We start from the raw sequence: 17,788 nt of genomic DNA on the forward strand, positions 1-17,788 counted from the left end.
TTAATAAAACAATCTTGGCATTTTTGTCGACGAGAAGGGCATCTTGGTTAGCTACGCGTGGCTTATTTTGCATGTCGATTCCTATTCACTTGGATGGTCGGGTGAAATTTAACATCCAGCATGGGCGGCGGCTGCTTTACACGCGTTCGCTAGTTGGGGGAAAAACAAAAGGGCGGGATTATTACATGGATGCAAATGTGTTGGACATTCGAAACATCTTGTCTACACGTTTCCCACACTTGTGTATTCGCTGCCGACGTCGGCTTCTTTCTGTTATTTTATTTTATTTTTTTTTTCGTGTGTGTGTTCACCTTTTCAAGGATCTTTGCCGATCTTACATTTCTCTGCATGGAAAGTTACACGCGTTTTCGTGCTGTAAGTAACGTGATCGTAACGGTAACATGAGAATTATGCTACAAGGCCGCTTGTGTTACCACACGTACTACGAAAAAAGCGGGAAGCAAAAAGAATAGTTTGCCAATTGTTATGCAATGTTTTGAAATGCGGAGACGCCATTTTCTTGTCGTTTTATTTCTATCCACACGGCGTCGGATATGATCGCTCATTAAATCGCATGAATACCCGAAAGCGGCCGTCCCTTTTTACCTCCATCAGTTTGCCCTATCAATTCCTCCTCTCTTTCGCTTTTTCTCTTAATTTGTTTTTGCCTTACCTTCGTGTTCTTCTCGATGCGTCTTTAGGCAAAATGGGCCATCTGTATAACGTGATCCATGAATGAGCGAAAATCAAGAGCCGAGATGGAAAAGGTTTCCCTTTTTTTTTTCTTTTTTTTTCTTTTTTTTGCTCTTGATATTTCCCCTTGACAACTTTTCCTACTTCTTCAATCACTGCATCATTTAAAAAGGTTTCTTTTCGTATAAGATTTGAGTGTTCTTGTCTTTCTTCTCGCATGTTGAATAGAACTAGCCTATGTTTTTTCTATTTTTTGCGCTTAGCCAAACGTAAGAAGAAATTCGATATGGTTTAACAATTAAAGAGCCAAGCGTGGGAATAGGCGAGAAATGTCGTCTTGGTTTTCCTGGGCAGATGGAGTGCATTGCGAAGATGCCGTCATCTGGAAATCTAATCAACGATTAAAATCTATCGTCTAAAATGCATTCGATATTGAACGACGTCTGATACCGTTCTGTATGCAATGCGATGAATCGGAACATTTGTCTTTGGGCAATCTAGATTGTGTTGGTTCATTCGTTTTGATGAGTTGATGTTATCCCACACAAATGCGCATCGATCGATCGTTGCCAAATCGCGAAGTTTTGGCGGTTGTTCTAATCATCTTTTGTCGGTTCGATCGTTTGGAACTCGTCTACCGTCTAACGACGCAAAACATCACTCTCTGAAGGGTAGCCAATGTTGACAATGATGCAGCCTCGTTTGACACACATTTTCTCTTGTGTGATCCTCACTTCACAAGATGTAGCGTCAGCTCATTTCGAAATTGAGGGCGACGAAGAAGAATGTTGTTTGTTGTTGGTGCGCAGTTTGTTTTTTTTTGGGCGCCGCCAAGTCTGAAGAATGTTTTCGACTCATTGATTCGTTAGCTACTCAAAATTCTGACTGTGCGGTTTTTGATGGCTGCATCAACAGCGGCGGCGGTGGGTACATGATGAATGCATGTAGCATATGTGCATGATGGAGCGCCGACATTCCCGTTTCCGAAGACGAATAGAAAAAGAAAAGAAACGAGAAAACAGAAAATATCAACAAAAACAAGTAAAAGCTGACAGCATATTATTATGGTAATATGCATTCTAAAAAATATCGTCTTATTATTTTTGTTGTTGTGGTGGCGCTAGCACGAAGTCTGTTGTTCGACCAACAGATGGCCTGCGCCGAAAATCACGAATCTCGGGATTTCGGATGTGAACGAAACGGAGAAAGAGAGAGAAAAGAAAGGAAAGGTCGAACAGTGTACGCTCTACAGGTAAAGCATCTCTAAACAGGACCCCCCTCCCCTTTCCTCATGCTGCGTCTCTCCTGCTATCCTCTCCCCACCCCACCCGAAGTGTAAGTAATAGAGGCAGACTGTTCCGCTTTCCGTCTCATTCCATCGTGGGTCGTGTCGTGAGCCACACAACTGTTGTTGCTTTTTTGCTTTTATAGTATCTTTATTTTGTGTTTTGTGTCTTCATTTTGGTTTGCTCCCGTTTGTTTGTTTTTTTCTGTTCTTAGTCCCGTGACTTTGTCCTTTACTCGAGTGTTGCAGTGTTCTTTTTTTTTTTAAACCGGTTCAGTTTTCGTTCGGCATTCACCGAGAAGGGGCGGTTCGATTGCCAATATCTTAGTCGTGTATTAGCGTCAATTTGAGATCAACAAATTGCTTACATTTCTGCCGGATTATTTACAACGCTTCGGTGTGGCTGAGTTTGATTGATTGCACGCAAAAAATTGTTGACTACTCCAATCATATTCGCCGTTTTTTGTGTGTGTGTTTGAACGCTGCACTTCATCTGACACGCGACACCTTCCCGTAAGACTCGTGTTCTGTTTTGTTTTTTTAACATTTTTTAAAACATTATTTTCTTGAATTTTTTTGTTCGCTATACAAGTTAGAATTAGAATTTGAAACACACTTGCATACGAAGTATGTTTTAATAAGGGGGCAAAGAAATGTTGTTGGAGACGATGGAGCGAAGGCGACGCATCGAGACTCTCATTGGCATGCGGAACGGCGACCCAATCTCGTTGGAATTGAATAGTGGAAGCGAGTGCTGCAAGCATTGGAATCCAGTTTTCTCGTCCCTTCTCCCATTTCGTTTTTTTTTTTTTTTTTTTTCAAATTTCATTTCCATTTTCAGTTGAAAATCCATTTCGTATCCCCCCTCCTTTTTTTTTTCTCGAAATTTCCCGCGATGGGCCCGCAGACTCGTTTCGTTTGCTAGACACGGGTAGCGCGTTTAATATGAACTTGTTCGACAGCGTATCATGTGCTACCCTCGCTTATTTGTAGCGACAACGACAAACAAGCCGTCGAATAAAAACAAAAAAATGGATCGATCACGTTACCAAAATGAGAAAACGCCGTGATGATGGAAGAGATTGATATAACCTGGTCAATGTAGCGAATCAAATAGGAGTGCTTATTTTCTGCCTCCAACGTACGGGCTGAAGTGGGCACGGCTTTATGGAGTCTAACAAAGTCATACAAGGAAGATATAGTTCGTTCTAAGTACACACATATCCCCCTTTTCTCTCCCTTTTACTTATTGCTTTTTATTCTTTTTATTCATCCGTCCTTCTGGCAGTGTAGTCGCACAATCTGATAACTTAAAAAATCGATCGTAAGACTAGAGAAGAAGGTGGAGGGGGGGGGGGGGTTGGGGACGTGGTACACAAGATTCAAAAGAGAGAAGCCACTACTGGCGGTCGCTATTGTCACTGGCACTCCGGCAATCTCGAATCGAAGAATCATTCGCCAGTATGAATGCGACGCACACTCATTCTTTCCGTCTTGGGGCGGGGTGGGGTGGGGGGGGGGGGGTAACGCTTTCTTTTCTTTTTTTTTTTTTTTTTTTTTGCTTGCACGCTCTCTCCAAACATCCTCGCGCTTTTCAAACCCCGGGTTATTTTCCATCTAGTCTTCCTTTTTATATTATGTCCCTTACACCCACATCTTTTTCTATCCGATCCATTGGGGTCGGGAAAACATCGTTCGTTCACAACTGGAACGTTATTTACTGCGGCAACATCCGAGTGGATTAGACAGCACATCATTTCTTTTCGTCGTTCATGCAGTTTTCATCACATTATTTATTTATTATTATTTTTTTTTTTACGTGGAATTAAATCATTGCTTCCGTCCGGAAGAATTCGTTTCTCCGTTTTTACTTCCCCCTATTTTCACCGTCTCTCTCTTTCTGTAGTGTCTCGTTCATTACTTTGCTTACGCGAAGTAGTACATATTAAAGACTGCGACTATGTATTGGCTTATTTCTCCAACTTTATTCAATTTGCGCGTCCTCCAAAGTGATGTCGCTAAACTCTGCGACCGTTTCGGCAAAGTTGCCTCTCCACATTGGGTGTGTTTTTGTCGACATTTCCACTACAGATGGTCTACTTCCCCCCTTTTTTCTTCTATTTTGTGAGCTCCCATCACCGGCAGCCGCCAATGGCATTTCCCTCGCACTCGAACGAACGAAATTCACTCCTTTTATGTTCGGCCAGCTTTGATCGTTGCTCCCCTCACGTATTTTTTCTTCTTCCTACCATTACATAGAACTTTGACATCCGCCAACACTTGGTCTTTTAACGCAAGAATATTTTTTTTTTTTAATGATAGAAATCTTTGGAAGAACTAGTACGAACGTCATCGCTGATCCCATTGCTTGTTGCTATTTGTTATTTTTGTTCTAGACGTTTTAAAAGAGAACCCGAAAGAAATCGCCCGTCGTTATTTGTATTTAAAAGGTGGGGGTTGTATTTTATTTGTTTTTATCGACCGTGGACGAGAGTTGTCGCACCAGGAGGTTCAACATCTAATGTACAACCTAAAGAGGGAAGGCAGAGCAGACAAGAGTCGTCATCAATCCAAAGCAGTTTCACCTTTATATAAACATTCAGTTTTTAATCTTAGCCTTGCCTTTCGTAGTTGGTCGTCTAATGTGCGTCCGTGTGTTACGAATATGCGTTTCATTCAGCTTTTGACGACGCGCATTCTTGCGCGATTTGTTTTTGTTTTGTTTTTCTTGGGAAATCATCTGAGCATTTTGTTTTTACCTTTCCCTACTTCTCTTTGATATTTTCGACGTGTGCTGTCTCGTTTGCCTGCACATCAAACGAAGAACACCAGCGGGATTAGAGTTCTTTCACGCTCGGGTTGTTATGGCTTGACTAAGTTGTTGATTGACAAACACATGGTGGAACAGAATCTCGAACGTAGTCGACATCGGTGGAAATATTTGCGGAACAACCGAGAAAAGGAAAAAAAAAAAAAAAAAAAAGCAGCGGATGTTTAGGTGGGAGGTTTCAAAATGAGCATGTCAAAAAAAAAAAAAAAGAAAATCAGGCGGTTTGGTTCTGTCGCTTGGCACCACGCACGTACTTGATTATAGGTTAGCCGGTAATTCCACATCTCGGTTATAAACAGCTGTTGACGTGTCGGTTCACCATCTCCTATATGCATACATACAAGACCATACCGTTATGCTTCATCAGCTCGAAATAGTTTTTTGTTGTCTGGCGTCGTCCTTTAAAAGAAAAAAAAAGAAAAGAAAGGGCTGATCGTTAAAACAGTCACACGGAAATAAACAGTCGTCTGATACCAAAAGGAGAGGAAAAAGTTTGAATCTAACAAGTCCAACCCAAACAAAAAAAAAAAAAAACGCAGAGAACAAAACAAGAAGATTAAAACCTTTAGGGGATGCTGCAGCATAAGGAAGCTTTTAAACGCTGTGCACGAATACGTGCGCGTGCGCTGTGTCGTAGTCGATTTGGCCACGAGCGAAACGAGGACGTCTGTTTATTTTGCGAGCGTGGGACTATTTAATCTATCTTTCATTCCTCCATTCGCATCGCCAATGAGAGTCTCCGAACGATCGTTTCCGCGTCTCGGTGTTGTAAATACCCAACAACAAGGGCGGGTTAGAACTTCCGACTTGTTTGGTACCATAGTATTTGTCTGTTTTTTTTTTTTTGAACGGATGTTGTCTTGTTGCATCAATTAAAAGGGAGGAGTACAAAAAGGGGATTATAATAGAAGAGGTGCTGAGGAAAAAAAGACAAAATCGCAATCGACATGGAGACGAGCACCCCGAAATCGAGTTCGGTCCGGCATCAACTGGTGTTACCTTTAAGCCGAATTTTTGTCGAGTCGGCCGAACGCAGCGAAACGACTTGTTCGGAGATGACGATGCAATCGTCTGAGATGTCGTCATCGGCTTCGTCCAGTTTGGCTTCAACTCTGGTTACGCCCATCCGACAGCAGCCGCAACTTCATCACCACCTGTCGCGTCACAATTGCCTGTCGCCGAGCAATTCGCAATCGACGCTGCAACTGGAATTGCTGAGCCCTTCGTCGACGACGTCATCGGTCACCCATCACTCGACCGTCTTTCAAGCGCAACAGCAACAGCAATCGGAGATGACGTTCACGTCGGCCTTTGCGTCGACGTTGCGTCATCGGCGAGGCAAGACGCTCATTTTGCCCAAATTGAAAATCCCGCGCTCTTCGAAAGCCGAAGGCGGGGCTGCGGCAGGAGAAGACGCTGAAAACTACCGCGAAGTGCAAAGTTCGTCGATTCACCAATGGCGTCACAGCGAGAATTTGACTACAACCCACTTCCGGCGCAGCGTTTCGTCATCGACGTTCACCGAGAGCGCCGCTTGGTACAGCAGTCGCCAATCGTCGACGTCCAACATGTCGGAAGTGATCACCGGCTCGTCGTGAGTAAAAACTCCCCAAAAAATACGCTCGTATTCGTGTAACTTGACGGGAACTGGCAGGGAGTGAGACGATCGTACCACATCGCTCAAAATTCCAATGACCCTTGACATCCGTCAATGTTGCTCCACTCCTTGCAATCCATCCATCCATCCATAAATCCATCATTTACCCGCCTGTCTATCGTATTATTATTTCAATGTTGGGACAGGTTGTATTATTTTTTTTTTTTTCGAAGGCCTACAACATTGTCCACGTTTCTTTGCAGTCACGTCACTGCCAAACGTGATGTATCGATCAATGACTCAACATAGACCTTCAATTATTGTGAATGATGGAATTGATATTTACTAGATTAGACCGGTTTTTTTCCCACTATCGATATCTAAATCCCTCCCCCCCCAAAAAAAAAAATCCTAAGCAAAAATGCCATTGAAATTTTATTTTTTGAGTAATTCACAAGGGTCGGTGAAATCGAGTTTGAATCATTGATTACGCGTGTGTTGTGGCAACTCGGGATTTCGATTGCCTTTCGTTTCGTGTCCACGCGTATTTCAAAAGAAATTTCGCTGTTGAAACCTATTGTTGTTCAACATAGTCCGCCCTTTTTATTGTTGGCCCTTATCTCTCGTTGTCTACAAACTAAAAAGCGCTGGAATTAAAACAGCCGTAAAAATAGTCTTTCATTCTCGAGATGCAAAAACGAATGGAGCCTGAACGACTGACGGGCGAAAAAAAATTCTATAGTCTTTTTTTTTTTTTTTTTTTTTTTTTTTTTGTTTGGGGATTGCGTTGTGCCAACTTGTACAGCTGTCCAGTTGGTCACATATGTTTCTTTTTTAACTGTCAACATGAAATGCGCGTTTCTTTTTTTTTTTTTTTTTTTTTTTTGGTTAAGCCATAGCTTGTGGGGAGGTTTTGGTCACGAAACGATGTCACCACTAAGGGCATCTACACGAATAAAAATGGTTAACAAGCGGATGGGTAGACGTACAGTAGAGATATACAGACGTGAATCAACCCTATCGCTGGTTTGGGTCAATGAAGGGGACGACGAAAAGAAAGTCAACGGTTTTGTTATTTATTCAAGTTTATTCCTTAACTCGTATTGACTCTTTTCTTTAATAAGCAAATGAGAAAGAAGTCGCACATAAGGAAGAAGAAGCCGAAAAAAGTTGTTGAAACGTTCTCAAGTCAAGAACAAGGAAAGGGGGGGGGGACTCTTGTTTTGAATGAGCCCATTTCGCAGTCCGTTTTTGGTTGTTTTTTTTTTTTTTCTCCCTTCTGGCTGCATTTGTTTTTGTTTTTTTGTGGGTCGCGATTGTTGTAATATCCCCGGTTAATTCATTCGGCTGCGGCGATATCCTTTTAAGGAACATGAACCTCCTCCTATGTTTTTTTTTTTATTTCTCGGCGGTTATAATAATAATAATAATAATAATAATAATAATAATTTTATAAATCGAAAAGAAAGTCGATGGCATAATATTTTTGTCTCCTTTTTGTTTCGTTTAAATGGGCTGTTCGTAAAATGTTAATGCAGCCAGCTGACCCTTTTTCTCGGCAGCACTTAATGCTCTTGTCCGTATCCCTTTCTCTCTTCTCTTGCCATTGTTGCATAACTAACTGTAATGTGTAAGCTATTTTTTTTCGTTCGTCGCTTGTCTTATTGTCCAAATCAAGACTGAGCCCGAGTAAGGCTTCTATTGATTTGTTTGCCTTTCTTTAGACGGGTAGGAGAGAAAGGAGTCGTTGATTTATGTTCCCTGTTTTTGCGTGCCGTGAATCCTAAATAAGAAAACAGACTTGTGATTCTTTGGCTCATCCGCTTCCAAAAAACAAAAAATGCATAATAAAATACCTAAGTTTCCTTCTTCTTTTTTGTCTACCTCTGCTTTCATCCAGCTCTTCTCTCCTACTGTCGTATTACATTTCTGTGCGTTCTTGGTGGCGAACAAAAAAAGGGGAAAAAACAGAGAGGCAATAACAAAAGCTTTGATATTGGATTTTACTGATTTCTCGTCAATTTATTTTTTTTTTTTTCTTTTCCAAAGTTTTAAATTGAGTTTCGACCTCCGGTTTTCTACGCCTTTACTGGCGATTCGCTTTCTTCATTTTTCCGAAAAGAAGAAGAACTTTTGAATTGTCCGAAAAAAATGCAAATCTACAACAAAACTATAACCAAACTCAAGTATAAACAAGCGGTACCGTCATCTCGTTCGTAATGAATACCGTCACGAACTCCATCTGTCCGGAAAGGCTGTTCCATCCGGTACCTCCTTTTGTCCGCATCTCTTTTGTTATTCGCGTACTTTTTGTTGTTACTGTCGTTTTGTTTGTTTATTTATGGCGCGCCGACCTGTTTTGAATCGCTAGCGGGGGGGGGGGGGGGGGGGCCAGAAAGGCCCCAATGGCGAAAAATCAAAGGCGACAGAATGTATTGATGGCCGGCGGGATTTCCAAACAACTTTGCGCTTAGCGCTTGATGGTGCACGTACCTGATGCGAGAGTGATATCCCGGTGGCCCACGTCTCTGTGTGTGCGCGCGTGTGCTAGTTTTAGTTGATCCTTGAAGCCAAAGCCGAAAATGTTTTCGCCAGGTGGGCGACGCTCTTGTTGCCGCCTCGTTGTGCGCGCGCGTTCTTCTTGCGTCACGTGAGTCTCTCTCTCTCTCTCTCTCTGCTCTCTCTCTCTCTCTCTCTCTTCTCTCTCTCTCTCTCTCTCTCTCTCTCTCTCTCTCTCTCTCTCTCTCTCTCTCTCTCTCTCTCTCTCTCTCTCTCTCTCTCTCTCTCTCTCTCTCTCTCTCTCTCTCTCTCTCTCTCTCTCTCTCTCTCTCTCTCTCTCTCTCTCCTGATGCTATTACCTGGTAATTACAACAGGGCTCTGGCTCCACATCTCGGGGGGTGATGATGAAGCTTTAATGAAACTTGATCGCCTTATCGTTCTCGGTGGGGTCCGCCCTTGATGATATTCGGTATATCTACGCAATTAAACGGCCTGTTAATGACCCTCGGGAAGATCTTTCTTTGATTTAATATCGTGTATTATCGGTATGTAGGACAGACAAATATTGTTCGAAACTACAGAGCATTTGGTCTCCTATTCCGCACGACTTATTGATCAACGGCGATCTGTTGTTGGAATGTAAGTGCTGCGACGCGCGCGATCGTCGTTTTCCTGTTTGGCGAATGCCTTAGTTTATTGATGTTTCTGAAAAGTGCGTGCGCATTTAATGACCACTTTTTCTTTTTGTTGCGAAAATTGATTGGAAAAAAAAAAATATTGATGCTAATAAGACAAGCGCGTTAAAGTTTATGGCTACAGTAATTGCAACGGTTGTGATTTCATTAGTTTGGTTTTATCACGCGCATTGTCTCTGACGTGCCCAATCTTTGTTGGCGGTGATAAAATTCATGAACCTCTTTACGAACCCGCAAGGAATGCGATTGAACAGTTTTTTTTTTTTTTTTTTCAATTAACTCGTAGGTCCTTTTAAATTTAATTACGTTTTTTTTTATTTGCTTCTTCCTTTTGGCGCCAGGAATTTGTCGATGACCTTTAAAGGGTCTTTCCACTATTTGGTTCCCCACGTTGTTTTGCGTATTTTTACTACCTAAGGGGGATGACATCATCACAGAATGAGTTCCACGACGAAACCGCCTCCCATCTTGAGAAAACTAAAAATTATATTGGAGATTAGAAAGAAACCGAAGATGGAATCGAAATAAAAGGGACGCCCATTTTTTTTTTTTTTTTTTTTTTTTTTAAACTTTTATGAATGCGATGTTTAGAAGATTCGAATCGACTGTAGATTTCAGGAAAATATGAAGAAAGCGAGTGAGTAGACACAACACACACACCTGTAGTTTTCTGTATACGTTTTGTTGTCGGTTCGCTGGTTGAACTAGTCCCTCGCCTTATAAAGTCAGGTCGCAAGCAATTTCTTTTTTTTCTTTTTTTTTCCGTCTTCCTATTTTGCTATGGCAACACACACACACACAGATAAATCTTTCAACATTTTTGTTTCTCTGTTTTCTTTTTGTGGCGTTTCTGTTTGACTTGGCTCTCTCGTCTGGTTTAAGTTGGCGTTCATCTCTTTTTTTTTTTTTTTTTTTTTTTTTTACGTATGTACATGCAAAATCGCCTCTGAAGCTCTTTGGAGCTACTTCTTTCTAATCTCTCTTTAAAAACTCCGGAGAGCAGCCAGTTTTTTCGTAGCTCGCCCGAAGGGCTTTGTATCCCGCTTTTTTGGGGGGATTTTTTTGTTTTGTTTTCGTATGCAAATTACCCCTAGATCGTCATGGTCATAGGAGATTTCCTTGCTTGCCGCAATCAGTTTTTTTTTTTTTTAGAGGGGGAAAACATGTCAGTCTGGTCGTAATAACTCGTGTCAACTCGATGACGTCATATCCGTATTGAAATGTCGTGTTTAAGTGTCGGAATTCCCCTGTTCGTTTCCATCGTTTTATTATGTATGTCACGGCATGTTACCGCTCGGCATTGACGTCGTCTACGTGCAGCTACAATGAGATAAAAAGTAATGGTTTTTTTTTTTCTTCTTTTCTCCATGTCGAATACCGTATGAGGAGCTATTGAAAAGAAAAATAGTCTTTCCTTATCGACCTTTTTTGTCATTTTTTTTTCCTTAAGAAAACGGGAGAAATGCGTTCAGAAAAATGACGAGATGAATCATCTGTGAATAAAAGGTGCAGCTAGTGGACAATCAACTTTTCTTCGAATTTTCTATTCATTATTTTTGTGGGGTTCTTTTTAATTTTCTACATCAACAGGTACCTATTAATTATATACCTGTACTGCTGTTGTGTTTGTGACGTAGTCTTTCGACTGACTCATCTGATGGGCTTTCTTGCCAGCTCTTTTTTTTTCGTTTTCCTCGTCATCACTCCGCCCATCGCTGCTGACGGTCCGTGGCGTCGTCAGCTTTGATCGATCGAGCGCTAGATTGCATGTTTCGTTCCCTCTTTTCTTTTCTTTAAGTGCTATCTCTCTTTTTTTCTTTCCCTATTTTTCTTTTTTTTTTTTTCTTGCACGGCCCAGGGGTTGGGCTAGAATGGAAGTTCAATGATCCGTACCCTGATGACGGTAATGATGATGATGAAATTACCGGTCCTAGTCGGCTTGGATTGTCTGTGTTTTTTTTTTTTTTGTTTTGTTTTGCTTTATCTTGTAACTCTGGTTTGTTCGGCAAGAAAGCGAGGGATAAATGTCGAACAAAAAATAGGCAGAGAAAGGGGGGGGGGGGGGAGAAGAGAGCGCAGGCGACGGCGGCAAAGGTAAAAAGCAAGCTTTTCGTCGGAAGGAAGGCGGAGGCGGCGTAGCTCTGACGATGGCACCGATGCGTGTTCACGATCTCTAATGAACCAGGTAATGGAGCACGTGGTTGCTGGCAGACCAGACATGGACCCCACCTACTCTATGCGATTTGCTTGATGTGTTTCCCGTTCTTTTCTTTCTTAGCGCGGACCACTTGAGGATTTAGAGGCAGAGTCGAATTCGGAACTTTGCAAAAAAAAAAACTAATGAGCTCCGTGTTGATTTTGAATTAGCATAGATAAGGGTGGCAGATTGTAATTGATATTATCACAAGTGTCGGTGGCGTAAGAGTCTTAAATTTCACAGGGGAAAGAAAAAAAAAGCGGGTCGTGAATTCACGCGGGATAAGGCCATTCACGACACGATGAGCACGATCTAGCGGTAGACATGCCTACTTTTTTCAAACAAAAATGGCCTTCGTGCAGCGATATCTAGCGTGCAACGCGATCACCGACTGCACGAGTTTGATTTCCCGGAATATCACGGTCGTCTTGTGCATTTACCCGCTCGGTGCGCGGCCGTGTCCCGGTTCACCGCACTAACAGTTTAGCTCGTCAAGGCGTTTTAGTCTCCCTCCCTTCTTATCTCCTTTTTTATTTTTATTGTTTCTATTTTACACTCTCCAGCCGTACGAAAGTCATTAGCGAGCGCGCCACACCTCACCCAAAAATATACTCGACTCGAGATGAAGTGGAAGTTATCGCCTTTTGACATTTCGAAACAAGAGGCATTCCTCTGTGTTCTTTTTTATTTGTTTGTTCCTTTTGTTGATAAAACGGGGAGGTTCTCTTGCCTTTTGGCGTTGGCTTTCCAAACAAAAGAGTTAATTAAAATAAATCAAACCCGACGACACGACGAAATTGCTTTGCTCATATACCAATCACTAAGCTTGTGCGCGTTTTTATATCTTTTCCGTGGCCAGGGATATTTCGCTAATCGCATGTCCGCCTTATTGTTGCGGTTCGAATCCTGACACTCGTTGTCCATCCGTGGTGTGTAAAATAAGATGGGAAACAAGCCGTGCAACGTTATGGCCAAACCATTGACGGCTGCAGCAGTAGCTTAACGTTTCACGGGCAGTTGTTTGGCGCAGTAGTCAAACCTTTGTGTAGTTATAATCCTAAAAGAGATTTGAAAAAAAAAGAAGAATTAACAAAGAAATGACGAAACCAAAGAGTTTCTCTTTTTTTTTTTTTTTTTTTTTTTTTTTTTTTTTTTAACTTGATTGATTCCCACTTTCCCATTTCCCGACTGGATGTTCAATGAACTTTTGTGAACTCGCCACTGGTCACGTTTGAAACGTTTGCCTATCAGAAGCTTTAAAATGGCACGACGTGATGATGGAACGAAAACTGCAAAACTGACCATTTCACCATTAACAGACAAACAAACAAACTGATGAGATGACATTAGAAAGTGGGTTATGACGATCTTTATTTTTATTCACCTCCGGGACGAGTTTGTTTGTTTGTTTTGTTGGCAGTTCAGATTTGTTTTTCTTCTCGATCAAATTCTCTATTCGCCCCTAGGAAAAGACGTTGGCTTTGCGTGTTTTTTTTTTTTTTTTTTTTTTTTTTTTGTGCCACTACGCCATAAAATCCGCAATTTCAACAGGGAGAAAGAGAGAGAGAGAGAGAGAGTCAAGGATGTTTAAAACGTAATTTCATCTGTTGTTGCATCCAATTAAAGAACTAGTTTTTTTTAAATGCAAAGGTGAACGGGAGAAAGTTGAAGGCGCGCACGAATTTCTACATGTTTCACGCTCGACAATTCTCTCATCTTCTGCTCGAGGGACTCCATAGGAATTTGCGCGAAAAACAAAAAAAAAAAAAAGAAGAAAATTAAAATACAAAAGGTTTTAAAAAGTATAGCAATCCCGAAAGAATCCCGAGAGGGACCGCTCGTGTCGTGAGAGGCCTGTGTTTCTATAATTGACCGTCGCAATAACGAGAGGTAACGTGAGAGAGGGTGCGACGCACGGGACACATTCCTTGACCAATTCCTAAGAAAACAACCGAAATATACGCAGCAGCAGTCGGCTGCTCTGTTTGGTTTCTTTTTTTTTTTTTTTTTTTTTGAAGTCTTCTCAAAACATCGTTTATTAAACATCTTGCAAAGCCCTCCCCCCTACCCTCGAAAAAAAAGGCTCTCTGCCGAAACAACCGAAAAGGCTTTTTATTACCTGATGTTGCGTGTTGAATCCATTACGACTTCCATTTCGCTTCCTGCTTGTTGTTATTTGTGGGCTGGCTTTTCCCTTTTTGACATAGTCCTGTAGGCGCGCGCTATTTTAGCCTTTCAACTTTCATCTTTCGGTATCCGTTTTCATGTTTGTTTTTTTTCTTTCTCTTTTTCGCTTCTCCCAAAATTCATTTTTGAAATCGACCGCGCCAAAGGCTTTTTTTGAACCTTTTTTTTCGCCATGCGTCTAAAGTCGTCAACTCACGAATAACCGCAGCTAACAGTTTGAACGAATATCAACAAAAAAAAAAGGGGGACAATGTGAAGCTCTCAGTGTTGGATCTTTTTTTTTTTTTTTTTTTTTTTTTTTTTCTCGTGTGCCACACATGCCATTAGACGATCGTCAATCTTTTTGTCAAAGCGAACGTTATCCACCAGTTTTGGATGCCGACCTTTTCGTAAAGAACTTCCCAATACGAGCATATAACCTACAAGTCAACAGCCGGGGATGATATATAAAGAAAAACAAAAAAAAAAAAACATTCTTCAATATCAGAACCTTGTTGCTTCATTTTGTTGTTGAAATTTTTTAGCGCAACAAGGAAAAACTGGCATCGATAAGGAAGCGATGATCGTTCGCCAATCAGCGTGATGCAAGGCGATGTCTTCACTATTAGCATTTTGGCGGCTGAGACATGTTACTCTGGCTGGTATCGTTGGTTAATCAGCTATACGTCGACAAGTACTACATAGATAGGGGAAATAGCGTATCTGTTTTTTATGTGACAACAACGTTGAGTGTCGTGCATCTCTTTGATGTACGCTGACAGTTCGGGCTGCCTTTAACGAGAAGATAACAATGTAAATGGATAGCTAAGGACACAGGGCCAAAGGCCATATATAGCGATTTTCTTTCCAGTGGGAAAAAAAAAAAAGAAAAACGAAGGGGGGGTGTGTTGCAATAGAACCGGAGAAGGGCAACGGAACGTGGATGAAACAAAAGCAAATAATACCTACCGCGTGCTGTGACCTCCGCTGACAAATAGAGAAAAAAGAGGGACACATGAAAAAGAAAAAAGAAAAAAACCGGTGAGATAAGAAGAAAAGAAAGAGACGAATTCATTCGGTATTCGCCTGGTTGACTCTTTGAATAAAAAAAAAAAAAAGAAGAAGACAAAGAGGAGGAGAGATGAAAAAAAAAAAGAATAAATGGCAAAGCGACACGGTAATCAGTGCACACGAAAGAAAGAAATAAAACTGGACGACCGGGTTATGTAAAGAGCGGCGGAAAAGAAAAGAATATATTTTTAAAGAGAGCGCCTTTTAAGTTTTTTTGTTTTTTTGTTTTTTTTATTTTTATTTTCTTGTTGTTTTTGTCTTAGGGGAATGTCTCTTGTTTTTATTTTTCACGGGCTCAGCTCACGGTGGCAATCATTTTTCGTCTCTTGACACCGTTTCAGTTCGCTCCGCTTAACTTAAATTGCTCATTGCCGCGCTGCGTCGCTACCGCCACCATTTTTCGACGATGATGGAGTGAGGAATCCCTCATCATCAGCGTATTGCTGCTGTTATACGGTTAGAGAAAAAAAAACAGCAAAATAAATGAGATGCGTGAAATGATTAGAATATCTCCTCCTACCGGCGACCACTCCCCCTCTAGAGAGAGCGAAATAAGTTGAAAGACTTCGAGTTGTTTTTAAAGTTACGTGAGACTCTTTCTCAATCGAGCTCAGCGTTTTAGCCCGATGGGTTGCCTAATTTTAATTGTTTGATAATTTGCGAGGGAGTATCGAAAAAAAAAAAAAAAAAAAAAAAGAAAAAAAATCATCATAATAATTAATTCGTGGCGTTAGGTTGTTGTTGTTATGTGAGCTGTGCCTATACTTGCGTGTCTCTATATGCGGTTGGCTGCTTTGGTTAGTTGGCCCGTCGGTTTTGTGCTCCTAGGGTTTGGTTGGCTTGGCGCTGTGCGGTGCGTATATAAAAGAAGTTCGAGCTCGTTTGAAAAAAACCCACACCAGTCGATCCGGTCCAGTCGTCAGAGATCGACGTCTCTCTGAAATCGTCCCGTTCATTTTATTTTTGTGCCATTATTATTTTTTTTTTTTTTTTAAACTTAAAGTGTTTGTGTGAAAATTGAAGTGAGAGTTTGGATAATTGAGTCAGTTACGAGAATAACATCCAACTTTTGATTCATCGAAGAGAAGGGAGAGAAAGACTGGCGTCATGAATTTTTCCTCGGGACTCACGTGACGCTTGTCTCTTCATTTCAATTTCAAAAAAAGAAAGGGACAGGGAAAAAAAAAAAAAAAAGGGGGGGAACGCAGTGATCGTTTACGTTCAACACCTACTGAGCAATGCGCGATCCGGGTTCGTGACATTCCTTTCGCGGTGTTTCTCTATTTTTTTTTTTTTCAACTCTGAATAAGTCGTTGAATATAAATGACCCGAAGGAATACCTGAGATAGTAATGTCACCATCGTCTGCAGTGTGACAATAGGGCGCGGCAAGCACCCATTTCATTTCTTTCAATACCAAGTGAAACAAACAAAAAAAATAGTGCTCGTCAGGAAATCCCCCCCCCTATCCTTTTCAAATCCTAAACCCACCCAAGTTCTCAGGTGTTTGTGATTCGCTACGACGACCCTTTTATTACCTCACCCGCGTAAATATTTATGAATGTGTTTTATTTTTTCCTCCTTTTTTTTTTTTTTGTTAAATCGTGTTTGATACTTAAAAGAAGATATCGCCGCTCCTAGTGAAACAGAAGAGACGTGTTCGCGTGTCTATATGAAATTCTCGTAGTTCAATGTAGCAATCCACCTTTAACCCTGCAAAGCTGAGTTAATTCGTTGCCAATCAAGTGAAAAATGTGCCGGTCTCGTATGACTTCTATCTTGGAAATCGTGTTCCGCCATAAAATCCGTCCCATTATCTCCTTTCAACGCTGCGTTTAGCGTTTATAACACGTTTTGCGTTGGATTGCCTTTTTTTTTTTATTTTGAAAAAAAAAAACAAAAAAAAAAAAAAAAAAAAAACGAGACCACACAGCCAAAAACAAAATTCCATATGGAACCCGAGCAACGTAAGCGCAAAGTGACGGTGATTCACCATTCGATGATGTTGGCCAACAACAAGAGTCGTGGGCGGCGCTTCAGCGCGCCCAGCAAAATACGTCTCGGTGTCCAGCGTTTAAACAGGTAAAATCAAAGCCAAGATTACGGTGAAGTTATCAAAACACGATTGAGAGCTACGCGGAGAAAAATATGATGCGCGTGACGGAAGCTGAGAGCATTGTCATCTTCATGAGTAGGAAAAAAAAAAAAAAAAAAAAAAAAAAAGGATTTGCATAATGCAGTGGGTGGTTTGCGCGAGAAGAACAATCGACTCCCACACGTGATGAATCGTCTATTGTTGACAATCAAAGTCTTTGTCTTCGTCGCCTGGGCGCATTTGACATGTAAAAAAAAAAAATACGGGTATCGTACAACTGATGTACTCCTGCCGACTAGATTTTTCAAAATAATCAATATGGATGTCGTGATTGACGTTATTAGCGAACAGATTGATGGCTGCCGCCATCTGATTTTCTGGCCGTCTTTATCAACGTCGGCTGCAGACTGGCACAAGACAAATAGTTGGCAGTTTGCTCTCGCGACGCGCACAGCAGTTCATTAGCAAAAGAGAAATTAACTAAATTAGCGTCGTGAACATCGTGAGCCACGGCTTTCGCTTCTTTGTCGTCTAATCGAGTGTATAATTTAATCAGGCGCCGCTTGCTTTCATCTGATGGAAAGAGAGAGAGAGAGAGAAGGAGGGACTTGATATGTCATTCGTCATATTACCGACTCTCCCCCCCCTTTTTTTTCTGAA

At 41.4% G+C, this 17,788-nt stretch overlaps 2 protein-coding genes across 5 annotated transcripts in view; one reads left to right on the forward strand and one right to left on the reverse strand.

Moving 5' to 3' along the window:
* Positions 1 to 17,788, reverse strand: part of LOC130691643 (aminopeptidase N-like) — a 95,658-nt gene that overhangs the window by 25,110 nt on the left and 52,760 nt on the right. The window lies entirely within an intron of this gene.
* Positions 1 to 17,788, forward strand: part of LOC130691646 (cAMP-specific 3',5'-cyclic phosphodiesterase, isoforms N/G-like) — an 80,055-nt gene that overhangs the window by 16,221 nt on the left and 46,046 nt on the right. Inside the window, exon 1 of one of the 4 annotated variants that reach the window (XM_059494641.1) lies at positions 2,319 to 2,491. The exons of 2 other annotated variants lie outside the window; for them this stretch is intronic. Coding sequence is in view for 1 of the 2 variants with exons in the window: in XM_059494634.1 (XP_059350617.1) it covers positions 16,985 to 17,115 (131 nt within the window). In the remaining variant the exon portion in view is untranslated. Of the gene's footprint in view, positions 1 to 2,318; positions 2,492 to 16,933; positions 17,116 to 17,788 lie in introns of those variants that run through there. One more of the 4 variants, XM_059494634.1, reaches the window with a different exon arrangement.

This window comes from Daphnia carinata, chromosome 1, assembly GCF_022539665.2.
Source record: "Daphnia carinata strain CSIRO-1 chromosome 1, CSIRO_AGI_Dcar_HiC_V3, whole genome shotgun sequence".
Lineage (NCBI taxonomy): Eukaryota > Metazoa > Arthropoda > Branchiopoda > Diplostraca > Daphniidae > Daphnia > Daphnia carinata.